The 16,222-nt window shown below is 43.3% G+C and overlaps 1 protein-coding gene across 1 annotated transcript in view; it reads left to right on the forward strand.

Annotated features, from left to right (window-relative positions):
• Positions 1-690: 690 nt before the first annotated feature.
• CABP2 (calcium binding protein 2) overlaps positions 691-16,222 on the forward strand; it is a gene marked incomplete at its 5' end in the record, with an annotated part of 124,546 nt that continues 109,014 nt past the window's right edge. Inside the window, one exon of the mRNA XM_082268352.1 lies at positions 691-948. Coding sequence (XP_082124478.1) covers positions 691-948 — 258 coding nt within the window. The remainder of the gene's footprint in view (positions 949-16,222) is intronic.

Below are 16,222 nucleotides of genomic sequence, written 5' to 3' on the forward strand. Positions count from 1 at the left end.
TATGGGCGCTGGCGAGGCTGCAATTATGGGCGCTGGCGAGGCTGCATGTATGGGCACTGGCGAGGCTGCATTTATGGACACTGCGCTGATGAGGCTGCATTCGTGGGCACTGGTAAAACTACATTTAATTTAAAAAAAAATATTCTGAGTTCAAAGCTGTTTATTTTAAATTACAGCTTTTTTCCTGAAATTTCTGCCCTAAAACGTGTTATACGCCGATAAATACGGTAGTTCGAATATTATTTATTTTTAAATTTTCTGGCTTAAATTTTGCTTGATTAATGCTTCATGAAAGAATACATAAAAAATACCATTAAAGTCACATGCTTCTGTATCCTTGCAGTTGTCCAGGTTCTCAGAAAGTGGAGGAAAATAAATTCTAAACAGCCATAGTCAACAAATTCTGAGCCCCAAAAACCAGCATGAAAAAATAACTTCCAAAGCTCGGAAAACAACCTTCTTTTGATAAACCCAGACAAGCAGGCTTTTAAAATTCCTGATATCTCTAAGATTGACTGGTTGGTAATTACTCTGTGTCATACATAATAGATAGAGAGGTTTCATCTTCTGATATGTAATACTTGAACATGTTACCATGATGTAGCAGAAGGTCCATCAGAAGTCTCTTGTTGATCTCCGCTACATGAAAGTGTGAGAGAGGAGACACTACTACAAGGAGAAAGAGGCATCATGTTTTTCTTTCTCCGAGAAACACAGCGCACTCTGAATGAGAGCAATGATAATGGGACAACAAGCAAAAGCACGAATAAAGGAGGCAAAAAAAAGCTTTTGAAATCAAGGTCCAGAGGACGATTAAGTGATGAAGGAGCAGAGAGTCAAATGGAGAAAGAAGAGACAGTTGCTGCGAGAGAAGAGAGAGTTCCTATTATAGAGACGCCTATCTTGCGATCTCTAAGAGAGCGGCTAAAATGTAACACTACCTTAAAGGTAGGTGAGAAATATTTAGAGGATCAGGCAATTCAAATCTGATGTTTAGGTTCTAATTAGAAACAAGTTATAGTTCAGCCATTGTGAATCTAGGGATTCCCTTGGGATCTCTTGACCCATGTGCTTGTCCAGCATCTCACTTTATAACTGTTAACTTTGTCATATTTGTTTGGATTATCATTTTTAATACTTAGTTGCCTAAGGCTGGAGTACTTGTTACCCCTAGTTGTCCTTCATTGAAAAAAAAGACACAAGTCCATCTAGTTCAACCTATAAAAGGGAATATATATATATATATATATATATACACACACATACACAATCCCACATACACAACCTTATACCCACAGTTGATCCAGATGAAGGCAAAAAAAAACAGCAAAGCATGATCCACTTTGCTCCAGCAGGGAAAGAAATTCCTTCCTGATCCCCCGAGAGGCAATCAGATATTCCCTGGATCAACTTTTCCTATAAATGTTAGTGTCCAGTTATATTATATACATTTAGGAAAGAATCCAGGCCTTTTTTAAAGCAATCTACTGAGCTGGCCAGCACCAGTTCTTGAAGGAGTCTATTCCACATTTTTACAGCTCTTACTATGAAGAAACCTTTCTGCATTTGGAGATTACTTCTCTTTTCCTCTAGATGCAAAGACTGCTGTCTTGTCTTCTGTGATGATCTTAAAGTGAATAACTCAACAGCAAGTTCACTATATGGAGCCCTAATGTATTTATAAATGTTGATCATATCCCCCCTAATCTCCTTTTCTTAACCTCCCTGGCGGTATGATTCTTTCGGATTTTAGGTGCTGAAAGCGGTACCATTATTTTGCATGTAATTCTTAAGAATGAGCAGCCCAAACCAACTATTTACATATGATTTTTTTTTACTGTGCGTTCTTCTTTATAACATCTCGGGTATGATAAAGTTTGAAACACAAAATCATAAATTATAATATAGTAAAAAACTATAAAAAAGTTAAAGTATGTATGTATGTATACATATATATATATATATATATATATATATATATACTGTATATTTTTACTGTACTTTATATATATATATATATATATATATACATATATAAAGTACAGTAAAACTGCAGGAAAGGGCACTGGGGGGGGGGGGCAAACTAATGTGATTTTTTTTATTTTGCACTGTATCAGTGTGTTTTGTGTGTTTTATATTTGAATTTGCCGCCGGTTCCACCCCCCCCTGCGAACGTCACGTCGCAGGAGACGGAAGCCAGGGCACGGAGAGGATCGGGAGGAAGATCCGCCACTAGACACCGCCGGGACACATCGCTGGATCCCGGTGACAAGGTAAGTAACCCCGCTTTCAGGATCCAGCGATGCTTCTGGCGGTACCCCGAGTGTGGCTCAGAGCTACCGCTTTTGGCTCTGAAATTTAACCCCGAACCACGCTCGGGAATACCGCTAAGAAGGTTAAGAGAGAATACATTCAGTTCCTCTAATCTTTCCTCATAGCTGAGCTCCTCCATGCCTCTTATCAGTTTGGTTGCCCTTCTCTGCACTTTCTCCAGATCCCCGATATCCTTTTTATGAACTGGTGCCTAAAACTGAACTGCATATTCCAGATGAGGTCTTACTAATGATTTGTACAGGAGCAAAATTATATTTCTCTCTCTCTGGAGTCTATACCTCTCTTAATACAAGAAAGGGTTTTGCTCACTTTGGAAACCACAGCTTGGCATTACATGCTATTATTATGCTTATGATCTACTAAAACACCCAGTTGATTCCCCAAGTTGTACTCCCCCTAGTATGTACGATGCATGCATATTCTTAGCCCCCATGTGCATAACGTTACATTTATCAACAATAAACCTCATTTGCCACATATTTGCCCAATGAAACAGTGCATTGAGCTTGGCTCGTAAGTTGGAGACATCCTGTAAGGACGTTTTTCCACTGCATAGATTGGTGTCAAATAATGAAAAAATGTGTAAAAGGAACAAACAGATCAAATCACTCACTGTTTTCTTAAATATTAAGAACTCTAGGGATTAAATCTCTCAGTTCTCAGAATTGGCCACCTGCCATGACCATTAGGAGGGGCTTTCAGGCTTGGCTCTGGATACTCAAAGTTCCCTTTTATGAAATATCACAATATTACATTTGCAGATGGAAGAGACTGTAGATATGATCACTCATCCTTAATTCTGGTATTAAAGAAGCCATTGCTGTCTCTTACATTGTGCACTTGATTTAAAATTTCAGCTGATTCACAGGGGATGATGGGAATTAAATCCCAAGAAGGATTACAGATGATCGCACATAGCAGAGTTTAAAAATAGCTTTAGCATTTGTTTTCTGTTCACTTGCTCGATAGATTTGTTTTAGAACTGACTGTAAAAAGCATAATAAAAGAGGAGAGTACAGATATGCAGTAAAAATCAAAAATGTAATACCTGAGCAACATTATTTTGAAAGAGATGTAAAGCCAATAGTTTTTTGGCTATACTGCTCTACAGGGTCACAGGAATACATATACTCCTTTACTCCTGTCACCCAGGGCAGCCATCAGGGGGGGACAGCCCATACGCATGTAAGGGGCCCGGGCATTCCGAGGGGCCCCATCGCCCAGGCCCCAACCAACGAGACCGAGTTGTTGCTGCTGTAGTAACTAGCAATTGCTAAAGCAGAGCGGCTGCAGAATAAGCCAATGCAGCTGAAGGGATGTCTCTTTGCTGAATATATGAGGCTGTCTCTTTGCTGTATTGGGATATAGGTTTGCTGAATATATGAGGCTGTCATTTTACTAGATTGGAATGTCTCTTTGCTGAATATATGAGGCAGTCTCTTTACTGGATTGGGATGTGTCTTTGCTGAATATATGAGGCCGTCTCTTTACCGGATTGGGATGTCTCTTTGTTGGATTAGGATGTCTCTTTGCTGAATATATGAGGCAGTCTCTTTACTGGATTGGGATGTCTCTTTGCTGAATATATGGGGATGTCTCTTTGATGGATTGGATTTTATTTCATATATTAAGTTGTAAGAGTGTTAAAATAGAACGGGGGCACTGAAGGACTCGGTGGGATGGCCAGTGGGTGGATTTGGTGGGATGGCCAGAGGGCGGGCCCTGCAGAATGTTGGGGGTCAGGCCCGGAGGGGCCCAGGTCTAAAGTTGTGTAAGGGGCCCCAAAACTTCACATGGCTGCCCTGCTGTCACCCAAAGTAAGCTGATACCCCTGTCACCCAAAGTCATGCTCCCTATCTGCTGAGGGGGTAGAGCTGCGCAGTGATCGAGAAGAATCCTAAGAATATTGTTGGGATTCATCCCAGGTAGCTAATTGACCACCTGCTCTGCCAGATCCTGCCATGCCTGCCTCTCCTAGGCCTGTAGCTCCAGCTAGCACTGGAAGAGCAGAAAGAGGAGGGAGAAAGCCTTGTGGTTGATACTCTAGTCCCTCTTCTCCACTGGGAGCAGAAACCAAGAACTCACCGATTACTGGCCACATAATTGTCAGCTCTAGGTCTTAGAGCTGATGTAAGACTGATTTGTTTTATGCACCCCAAACCGTTCTTTTAAGCATGCAAAAGCAATTAGTACAACAGTTTTGCACACTGAGCACTGGGTATGGTCACGCAAATTCTCCTGCATTGAACATATATAACTTTAACCAGTGCTGTATTTAAGGTTCATTCTTCCCAGGATTGTAGTTAATCATGATGACCCTAACATGTTAGTCGTAAAAACAAAAACTAAAAATGAATTTTGTGTATGTAGATATTTAACACTTGCCGACTGCGCACAGTATATTTACTGCGGCAGTCAGCCCCGGCCAGGCAGAGTGACGTAGATCTACGTCGCTAGCCTGTCACCGGGTTTTGAGCCAATAGCAGGCGCGCGCCCGCCTCGGCTCGTTCACGGAGGAGTGCGGGCGTGTGACCGGCGGACCCGATGTCCGCCGGTCACACTACGATCGTCGGTAGAGCGGGAGAAAGGCGGAGCGGCTTATGTAAACAAGCCGCCTGTCGTTCTCCCCTGTGTAAAAATGGAGATCAGACGGTTCTACTATGTAGAACCGTTGATCTCTGTTTTTACACTAGTAGCCATGTCCCACTACAGTTAGAATCACACCCCTAGGACATACTTAACCCCTCCCTGTCCAATACAGTTAACCCCTTCCCTGCCAGTGTCATTTTTACAGTAACAGTGCATATGTATAGCACTGATTACTGTAGTAATGTCACTGGTACCCCCAAAAGTGTCAAAAATGTCAGTCAAGGGTCCGATCTGTCCGCCGCAATGTCGCAGTCCCGCAAAAAAAATCGCAGATCGCCGCCATTACTCGTTAAAAAAAAAACACCAAAAATGACAAAAATCTTTCCCTTTGTTAGTAAACGCGATAACTTTTGTGCAAACCAATCAAAATACGCTTTTTGCGATTTTTTTTTATCAAACATATGTAGCATAAAACAAATTGGCCAAAAATGTAAAAAAAATTTCGATTTTTACATTTTTTTGGCGGGGGGAATTTCATATAAAAAAAGGTGAAAAATATTGTTATTTTTGCAAAATTTACGCTGTTTTTTTGTTTATAGCGCATGATCAAAAAATCGCACAGGTGATCAAATACCGCCAAAAGAAAGCTCTGTTTGTGGGAAAAAAAGGACGTGAAATTGGTTTAGGTACAGCGTCGCACGACCGCGCAATAGTCCGTTAAAATCACGCAGTAAAAAATCGCAAAAAAAAAACCCTGGTCAGGAAGGGGGTAAAATCTTCCGGGGCTTAAGTGGTTAATGTCTGATCCCTATATTTAACCAATTGTTTATTGTGTATATGCATATATACAGTATATATATATATATATATATATATATTTTTTTTATATATATATATATATATATTTTTTTTTTTTATTTATATTTTTTTTTTCTTTCTTTTTAAGAGCGTATACATTTTAAATTTCCTCTGCTGCTGCAATGATGACCTTTCTGCCATATTTAGAAGGTAGCTCTTTACAGAGGCAAAGTTATTTAATTTATAATTAGATTACAGTACATTCAGCATATTGTTTCAATGACAAGAAAGAAGAAGCAGGGCTTTTTTTTAGGGGAAACGAGGTGGAACGCAGTCCCAGCACCTCCAGCACTAAATGTTTGTAATGGCAAGGGGTGCTGGGGTGTGCTGGAGGGTGTATTCATGATTGCTGCTGGGGGACCTAGTCCCTGGTGGGGTTCTATTTTTGTGTGGTGGAGGATCTATTGTTGTTGGGGGGAGCCTTATATTCGTGAGGGGTCAGTTGTTGCTGGGAGAGATCTACTGCTGAGAGAGAGGTCTATTGTTGCTGGCTGCTAGGAGATCTGTTGCTGCTGGGGTGGTTCTGTGGTTGCTGGGGTGTTTTTTTGTTGCGGGGGGGCATTGTTGTGTGAGGGAACTATTGTTGCTTGGTGCAGGGGATCTATTTTGCTGTTTTTCTTGTTCTCATTAACAAATTCCATACAAATTATCACAAAATCATACTTGGTTCTGTATTCTCTAAAAGGGGTGGAACTGGGAGTTGGGTAGGGGGTGGAACCAAGGGACGATGCTCAGAGGTGGGTAGGGGGCGGAGACAAGGGGGTGACTCAGAAGGGGGGAGTTCCCACACCTATTCTCTGAGAAAAAAAGCCCTGAGAAAAAGAATACAAAAAATATTTACAGAAAAAGATATTACAAAACACACATAAACAACAGTAAAATAAATTGAATTAAAAGTGAAAAATACTTAAAGTGATTGTTTAGCCTTTAATAAAGTCAGCAGCTACAAAGTTGCTCACTTCTAATAAAAGGACACTCACTTGTCCAGGGGACAAGTGCCGTGCTAACCTGAATCGCTTCTTTACTGGTCTTGGAGTCCCTTTGCATGTTTACTGTGGGCAGCTGGCTGTGACTTCTTACTGCTTCCCAGCCAGCTCCCCACTGCATTTTGTGAGTGGTTCCTCAGCCTTCTGAGAAATATACTCACTTTACTTCCTCTTCCTCCCTCTGCGGCCACGGCCCGTCGTCACTTCCTGGCTTGCAATGATTCCTGGGAGCTGAACGTCATCACTCCCAGGAATCAATGCGCCTGCACCGGTCCCGACGTCAGTTCCGGTGCAGGCGCGTCATACCTTGCTAAACAGCTTCTGGGCATGCCCAGAAGCTGTGCAGTGATGAGGCTGCAGCCCCGGAAGTGACGGCGGGGCTGGTGCAGTGCATCATGGGACCGAAGAGGACGGAAAAGGACGCAGAAGAGGATCGCGCTGGCTTCAGCTGCCCACACCTGAGATGGCAGCGCTGGACAATACATTTTCAAGGTAAGTATTTCTTCTAAAAGGTAAGTGCGACCCGGGACAGTTCAGAGGCTATCCATTGTGGAATGCATTGTGGGTATTTTTATGTATTTTTTTTTTGTTTTAGGGGGAACTCCGCTTTAACAGCATTAATACGACTCATTTGCAGGTCCTAAACCTGCAGAAGAGGATAATGTTTATCAACAAGGCACTTTACTAGTAATATAACATGCGCCTACAGAACACAGAATACTGTGATATAATACAGAGCTATTCCCTTGGAGAACTATGGTGGTATTAGGTCACACTGCAATCCTCATTTTTTTGCAGATATCTGGCCATCAGTGTAAGGCAATTCTATGAAGATGTAATCTAACAAAGATGTAAATTAAAGTGCCTTACCACTGCTAAAAGGTCCAGATAGGATTTTATTCCAAACAGCAACGCGTTTCAGGGGTGCAAATACACCATCTTCATCAGTGATAAAAAAAAATACGAGGACTTCTTCATATGAACACAATATTCCCTCCTCAGGGTCATAGCTAAAACCAAATACCCAATAGCCAATAGTATTGGAGGTATAAAAATGAATACATCAGGTAACATTGAATAGATAATTAATATACAAGAACCCCAGACAAATGTGAGCATCTGAATAATAAAACATGCCAAACAAGTTCATCATTTGGGTAAGAAAAATAATAAAATAATAAAAATATTGATAACAAATCCTGATTATAATATGGGCCTAATAAAATAAATAAAGTACAATATATCCAAAAATTAATATATCTACAGTATAACTCATGCCTCACACTATACAATCCGATTGTACAATCCCTCCTAGCCTCACCAACACAATGCATTATAAGGATAAACCCATCAATCCAATACTGGTAGATCTAAAGCAGACTGCACAGTCAGATTGTACAGTATGTGCAGCCTAACAGAAGGTCAATTAATTGTATAACCACAGACTACTCAAAACACCACTACAGTACCTGTGGGGATATTAACCAAAAACTGCTAATATATGTGGTCCAAAAAACTGCAATTAACATGTCTATGTACAATTTCAAACAATTGGTTTCTATGTAGAGCTGCACCAGATCTTGCACTCTCCAGTTTTAGTAAATCAACCTCAAAGTGACTAATTTGAGTGATATACACAGCAAAGATGGATATGAAACGGTTAAACCTATCCTTTATTTACTTGGATTGAAAACAATGTGAATAGAAGTGAACTGGACTTTAAGAGCCAGTTCACACCAGAACACAGATTTCTGCACCGATCAGAAATGCATTGCCCTTGCAAGGTGCACAAAAATGCGTGCACACTCAACTGCGTGCATTCTGGTATGAACCAGCCCTTAATGTTACCTGTAGGAATGAAAGGGGGGTAAGTGCTAGGTAAAGTTATTATTGTACTGCCTTGTCAGCAGCCAGTTTGGCAGCAACCATGTGAGCCAAGGTGCCATTCTTATAAATCTGGACCCAGAGGATTGGCATTAATGGAGGCTTGAAGGGTCTGAGTCAACCAATAAAGGACTGATAGCAATGTGTGGGCAATGTGTGCTTGGAGGACTAAATATGCTTGAGAGGGGAGTAGGCATAGGTAGGTAAGAGAGTGATTTGACAGGATGTGGGGGGTGAGTGATGAGAGCAGAAAGTGTATCTAGAGAGAGAGTGCAGTATAGATCCAGGAATAGACTGGAAAAGACACCTTGTAAGGGAAAACCTGGTCTTTCCCTCCATGTAATTTAATTCTCTCTATCACTACTACTCCTACTTTCACCCTCGGCAGTGGATCTCTGTCCCTAATCCACTCTCACATTGGGAGTGTGTTAAATGACTCACAATTTCCTATTTTTAAGGACTTCTGTTTTAAATCTCACAGGACTTCGGTAATAGGACATGCCTTCCTCCCCAAAATGGCCACCTTGAGCCCAAAACAGGGGACAAATTAATCCTCAACGGTCTCCTGCCAGCCTGGGGAAAAGTCACAGTGCCACCTTCAGGTCGGTGAATATACTCCAGTACAACACTTGCCTACACCTCAGAACTCAGAACTGAGCACTTTTTTTACAGCCAAATGGAAATCAGTGGGTATGCCAGTTATATTTACTGATCTCCCCAGGTGTCATAATGACTTCAAGAACATAGATGTGACCCAGGGGCAGAGGTGAGGCAGCAGTGATTAATTTGAATTTGTTAAGGCAATAGGGGTGGCCTTGCAGTTGCCCAGCTCACTTTGATGGGCAGGGTAGCCCTGGGTTTGTTTTTAACCCTTTGATTGCCATGACATAGTTAGATACCTGACTGGCTGCCTAGTGGCCATGATGTGTTGAATACATCCTTGGGTTAGCAAGGCATGACATTCAGAACTTCAATAAACATTTAACAATGTCATCTCATATGGTCAAACAAAAGGCTCTTTGTACATTGGCCCTGAGAGTCCAGACTCTAGATAAGTTTCCCACACTACTAAACCTTGTAATCCATTGTAGAAAAACAGTCATGCTCACTATACACAATCAAGTAGAAAGTATTTATCAAAGAAACTTGAAGTAGCAGAAGAACTCATCATCTTGATCTTGCAGTTTATAACAGTCCCACACAGGGCCGTATTTAGACATCATGCTGCCCAAGTATGCACACACTGGCTCTCTTTTAAAGGCTTCAGTAGTCAGACAGAAGAAAGAAAAAAAATGTTCTCATGTGTTATTACATAAAACGAGTTATAACTCTCAAAATCACTGCATCCTCCTACATTTATAGTTCTCTTGCTGAATTAAGACACACATATCCAGAGGTGGACCAAAGATGGGAAAATAGGGAAAGAGTTACAGTTTGCAAATGTGAAGTCTTGGTACTGCCCCTCTGTAATGGAATCGCTACCCCACAATGTGCTTGTGGGCTTCCATAAGAATACCACTTCCTTCAGTCTTGAACATAGATATAAGATATTCTAGCCGCCCCCATACAAAACTAGTCGAGAATAGCTTGTATAAGATCTGGAACATTTATTGAACAGACTAACACCAAATATATACCCCACCAGGTCAGGTGCCTGATTACATTATCATATGCAGATGAAATTGTGTACAGAAATATAATTAACCACTTTACCGCTGAGTACCGTAGTACTACTGCGGTAAAGTGGCTCTTGTAGGTCTGACGACGTAGACCTACGTCGCCAGACTCCTCCCCCTGTAGGCGGCGTTCGCGCGCCGCCGTAGGCGCGCTCCCGCTGTTTTCATTCACAGCGGGAGTCGGGCCAGGGGAGGAGCAGCGGCGATCGCCGCTGCTCTGCCCCGATCGTCGGGGAATCCAGTTTGGAGATCCGCCCGCCTGTGTAAACAGAGCGGGCGGATCTCCTCAGTGACAGGGAGTGACAGATCGGAGTGTTCAGCATAGCTGGACATCCGATCTGTCCCTGTCTCACACAGTCACCTCCCCCCCCCCCCACACGTCAGTAAACACCAGGCATACATTAACCCCTCCCTCTCCAATAAAATGAACCCCTTCCCTGCCAGTGTCATTTTGCAGTAACAGTGCATATTTATAGCACTGATTACTGCAGTAATGTCACTGGTACCCCCAAAAGTGTCAAAAGTGTCAGTCAAGGGTCCGATCTGTCCGCCGCAATGTCGCAGTCCCGCAAAAAAAAAAATCACAGATCGCCGCCATTACTCGTTAAAAAAAAAAAACACCAAAAATGACATAAATCTTTCCCTTAGTTAGTAAACGCAATAACTTTTGCGCAAACCAATCAAAATACGCTTATTGTGATTTTTTTTACCAAACATGGGTAGCAGAAAAAAAATTGGCCAAAAATGTAAAAAAAAAATTGGTTTTTACATCTTTTTTGGGGGGAATTTCATATAAAAAAATGTTAAAAACATTGTTATTTTTTCAAAATAAATGCTCTTTTTTTGTTTATAGCGCAAAAAGTAAAAATCGCACAGGTGATAAAATACTACCAAAAGAAAGCTCTGTTTGTGGGAAAAAAAGGACGTAAATTTCGTTTGGGTATGGCGTCGCATGACTGCGCAATTGTCAGTTAAAGTCGCACAGCGCCGAATCGCAAAAAGTGTCCCAGACGTAAGACAGCAAAATGCTCTGGTGGTAAAGTGGTTAACATATCTAAGGAACAACCAACACAAACAGTATTCTACTTTCCCATTACCAAACTATTAGATGACAGTGATTTAATTAACTTGAGCTAATTATCAAGCAGACTTGTCATCATCAAGCTCATTAACCTCCCTGGCGGTATGATTATTTCAGATTTTAGGTGCTGAAAGCGGTATCATTATTTTGCATGTAATTCTTAACCACTTAAGCCCCGGAAGATTTTACCCCCATTCCGACCAGGGGGTATTTTGCGATTCGGCACTGCGTGACTTTAACGGACAATTGCGCGGTCGTGCGACGCTGTACCTAAACGAATTTGGCGTCCTTTTTTTCCCACAAACAGAGCTTTCTTTTGGTGGTATTTGATCACCTGTGCGATTTTTTGATCACGCGCTATAAACAAAAAAAGAGCGTCAATTTTGCAAAAATAACAATATTTTTCACATTTTTTTATATGAAATTCCCCCAAAAAAAAATGTAAAAATCAAAATTTTTTAACATTTTCGGCCAATTTGTTTTATGCTACCTATGTTTGGTAAAAAAAATCGCAAAAAGCGTATTTTGATTGGTTTGCGCAAAAGTTATCGCGTTTACTAACAAAGGGAAAGATTTTTGTCGTTTTTGTTGTTTTTTTTTTTTAACGCGTAATGGCGGCGATCTGCGATTTTTTTTGCGGTACTGCGACATTGCGGCGGACAGATCGGACCCTTGACTGACATTTTTGACACTTTTGGGGTTACCAGTGACATTTCTACAGTAATCAGTGCTATATATATGCACTGTTACTGTAAAAATACACTGGTAGTGAAGGGGTTAACTTTATTGGGAGGGAGGGGCTGTGTGTGTCCCTAGGGGCGTGCTTTCTACCGTGATTGGCTGTGGCTTCAGCTGTAAGGACACTGATCAACGGATCTACATAGTAGATCCATGTGATCAGTGTCTTTGCAGCGAGGAGAATGACAGGCAGCTTGTTTACACAAGCTGCCTGACATTCTCCCTCTCCCCCGCCGATCGCCGAGTGGCCGGCGGACATCGGGTCCGCTGGTCACACGCGCGGGGGGGTCCGTGACCACGCGGGAGCGGGAGCGCGCCTCCGGGGGCGCGCGCTCGCTCCCTAGACCCTCACAAGCAAGCAACGTAGCCCTACGTTAGTTTGCCTGTGAGGGGCTGACCGCCGACGTAGATAGTCGTGCGGCGGTCGGCAAGTGGTTAAAGGACGAGCAGCCCAAAGCAACTATTTACATATGATTTTTTTTACTGTGCATTTTTCTTTATAACATCTCGGGCATGAGAAAGTTTGAAACACAAAATCAGGAATTATAATATAATAAATAACTATAACTAAGTTAAAGTATATATATATATATATATATATATATATATATATATATATATATATATTACAGTAAAACTGCAGGCAAGGGCACTGGAGAAAGCACTGGGGGCAAACTAAGGTCAATTTATTTTATTTAGTAATTTATCAGTGTGTTTGTGTGTTTTACTTTTTGAATTTGCCGCCGATTCCACCCCCCTGCGATGCGACGCTCGCAGGGAACGGAAGCCGGGGCACACAACATCGGGCAGAAGATCTGGCCTCCGTACACTGCCCGAATACATCGCAGGATCCCGGGGACAAGGTAAGCAACCTCTTCCAGGATCCAGCAATTTTTCTCCCTGGCGGTACCCCAAGTGTGGCTCAGGGTTACCGCTAATGGTACTGAAATTCCACCCTGAGCCACACTCGGGAATACCGCCAGGGAGGTTAAGTACAATACACATCAGTGTAAACACATCCTCACAGTAGACAATAGGTGAGTTAATCACAACAATCAACAATATGTGGAAAACAGGTGGTTGAGCTGATGACATTAGCATTGGCAATAGGCAGCTAGGGCTTTAACATGGATCCTAGGCCTAGAGTCCCAGAGTCTGTGTGTCTTGGGGAGATGTGGACTTTAATCCAAAGCAACATTACTCCAAGGGTCCCCCAGCATACATCCCGCAAAGAACAGTGTTCCCTCACAAGCCAGAGCCCATAGTCACTAGGCAAGAGGCTAGTCTGCAGTTCCCTCCAAAAGCCCCTGTCCTGAGTGAGTTTGTCACATCCTCTAACCCCACAAGTACAATATGGCAAATACAGCTCTAGTCCCCAGCAGTTTAGGGCACCTACAGAATGTCTCTACCTCTTTGCCTATTCCAAGCACTTCCTGATAGGTCATAGCAAAAGATATGCTGAATACTGGCTGACCACCTCGTGGTTCTTCCAGACACCCACTCCCATGTCCACACACACTCCCCAAAACCCAATGACCATGCCTCACCCCAGAAACCTGTTTGATTGGAAAGCCTCACAATTACCCTACATGCAGATATACTAGTAACAAGAGCAGAGACCAATATCATTGGCCAGTAACTCTCAGCAACCAGTAGGAAATCTGCTTCCATTGATGTCTACACCCAGCTACTAAAATCTGATTTCAGATTGCTTCTCTTGTTATGCTTGTTATGACCAGGGCCTGTGCTTCCACTAGGAAAATTAGGCAGCCGCCTAGGGCGCATTGCCACCTAGGGGCGCAGCAGGAGTCGGCACTCTCTCTCCTTTATTAATGATCCTTGTGAGCTGAGGGGAAGGGCGGCAGTGGGGGAGGAAGAAGGGACAGAGGAAGATGCCAGGTGTCTGGGGCAGTGGCGGAACTACCAAGCCTTGGCTTTGGGGGGGCCCCAGAAGGCAGGAAGGGAGCCCACCAGAGTGCTGCCTGAATGATGATCTTCTTCAGCTGCAGCTGAGCGACCTAAACCCCGGGCAGGAAGTGATTCTCTGCACTGAGCTGGTGGGCAGCCATAATTTCCCTGGGTCGGTACTAAGCAGGGAGCGGAGGAGAGCTGAACCTGAGCCGGAGCTCGGCACTGGAGGGCGACACCTTTACTGGAGCAGAAGCGACAGCCAACAAAGCACCTGAATGGTCTGAGGAGGTTGGTGATGAAGGATGTGCGGAGCTCTCTGACTGCTGCTTCTTCCTCCACCAGGAGCCTGTTGGAGCTGTGCTGAGCACTGTGGTCCAGAAGAGGAGTGTCCTGGGAAAAGGAATCACAGTGAAGAAGGGGAGAGTGCAGGCCACTCTCTTCATTCTGCCCAGGGAGTGTCCCCAGAACAGGGGATCCGTGTCCCTGGGTGTGACATGGAGGATCCCTGGTGTGAAAGGGAATTGGAGTCACCAGGTGTGCCATGGGGAATCAGAGTCCCCAAGTGTGACATGGGGGAAAGGGGTCACCGGGTGTAACAGGGGTTCGGGGTCACCAGGTGTGCCATGAGGAATTGGGGTCCCTGGGTGTGCCATGGGGGATTGAGGTCCCCAGGTGTGACATGGAGGAACATCAGGGTCCCCAAACGTGACATGGAAAAACATCAGGGTCTCTCTGGGTATGACATGGAGGAACATCAGGGGCCCCTGGGGTGACATATAGGAACATTGGGGTCACTGGGTATGACAGCATGACATGGAGGAACACGGGGGTCCCTGGGTGCCACATGGAGGAACATCGGGGTCAGTGGGTATGACAGCAAGACATGGAGGAATATTGGGGTCCCAGAATGTGACATGGAAAAACATCAGGGTCCCCAGGTGTGACATGGAGGTATATGGAGGAACCATCAGATCAGGGTCACTGGGTACGACATAGAGAAGTTTTTAACCCCTTCCCTTTTTATTTTTTATTTTGGGGGGGGGCGCAAGTAGCTGGTCTTGCCTAGGGCGTAAAATAGTCTAGCATCGGCCCTGGTTATGACAAGCTGCAGACCAGTCCTTTTTTACATTTTGTTGTAAGTAGGTCAGTAAACCAAAAAGGGATTTCAGTTTCTTATACCTCAAGGGGACTCTAGGAGAGATCACTGCATGTGTGATCACAGATTGAATGATTTGCCCCAGTGATTCTTGTTGTTGTAAAGGTTAAAGACTTTTTACTTAAATGCATCCTGTGCATTAAAGCAAAAAACCTTTTAGGTACAGCCCCGGCCCCCCTAAATACTCACCTGAGCACGAACTCGGTCAAGCACTGTTGCCAAGAGCAGCGGTGCCTGCTCTCTCAATCCCTTCTCGCTGGACTTAGTGAGAGCAGTGGAAGTCATTGGCTTCTGCTGCTGTCAATCAAATCCAGTGATGCGGGGCAGGGACGAGATGCACTGTGTGTGTCAATAGACGCACACTGTGCAGCTTGGGATTGGGCCTGCACGAGTACCCCCCTTAGCAAGCGGCTTGCTGGCGGGTACTTGAAGGCAGAAGGAGCCAGGAGCACTGGCAGAGGACCCCAGAAGAAGCGGAACAGGGCTGCTCTGTGCAAAACCATTGCATACAGCACTTATATATAACATATTTGGTATTTAACAAAAAAAAAAGAGATCTTTTACAATCACTTTATCTACTATATAGTATATTTTGCATAATTTCCTTAGCCTTAATTCTGTAGTTTTAACAGCCTACTTTTTTCCAGCACAAATTGAGGCCAGACAATATAGATGGCAAGCTAGAACAGCTATGCTATTTGTCTAAAGGTAATGATCAGCTCAATACTTATGCCCCGTACACACGTGCAGATTATCTGAAGACTTTTGTCTTCAGATTTACCTTTTCTATGTAGTGCAAGGGCCTGCCGGATTGCATACAAATTGAAAGTGTTTAGGTTTGACCTCATATTATATGGTTTTGGTAAGTCTGCAGACAAAAGTCTTCAGATAATCTGCACGTGTGTACGGGGCATCAGTGTTTCCAGATGGTATCAGCTATAGGTGATAATCTACTCTTGTACGCTAAAAATCAAGATTCCAATGTGTCTTTGAATAAAAAGTGTAAGCT

This window comes from Pelophylax lessonae (genome assembly GCF_965119305.1).
Source record: "Pelophylax lessonae genome assembly, chromosome: 9".
Lineage (NCBI taxonomy): Eukaryota > Metazoa > Chordata > Amphibia > Anura > Ranidae > Pelophylax > Pelophylax lessonae.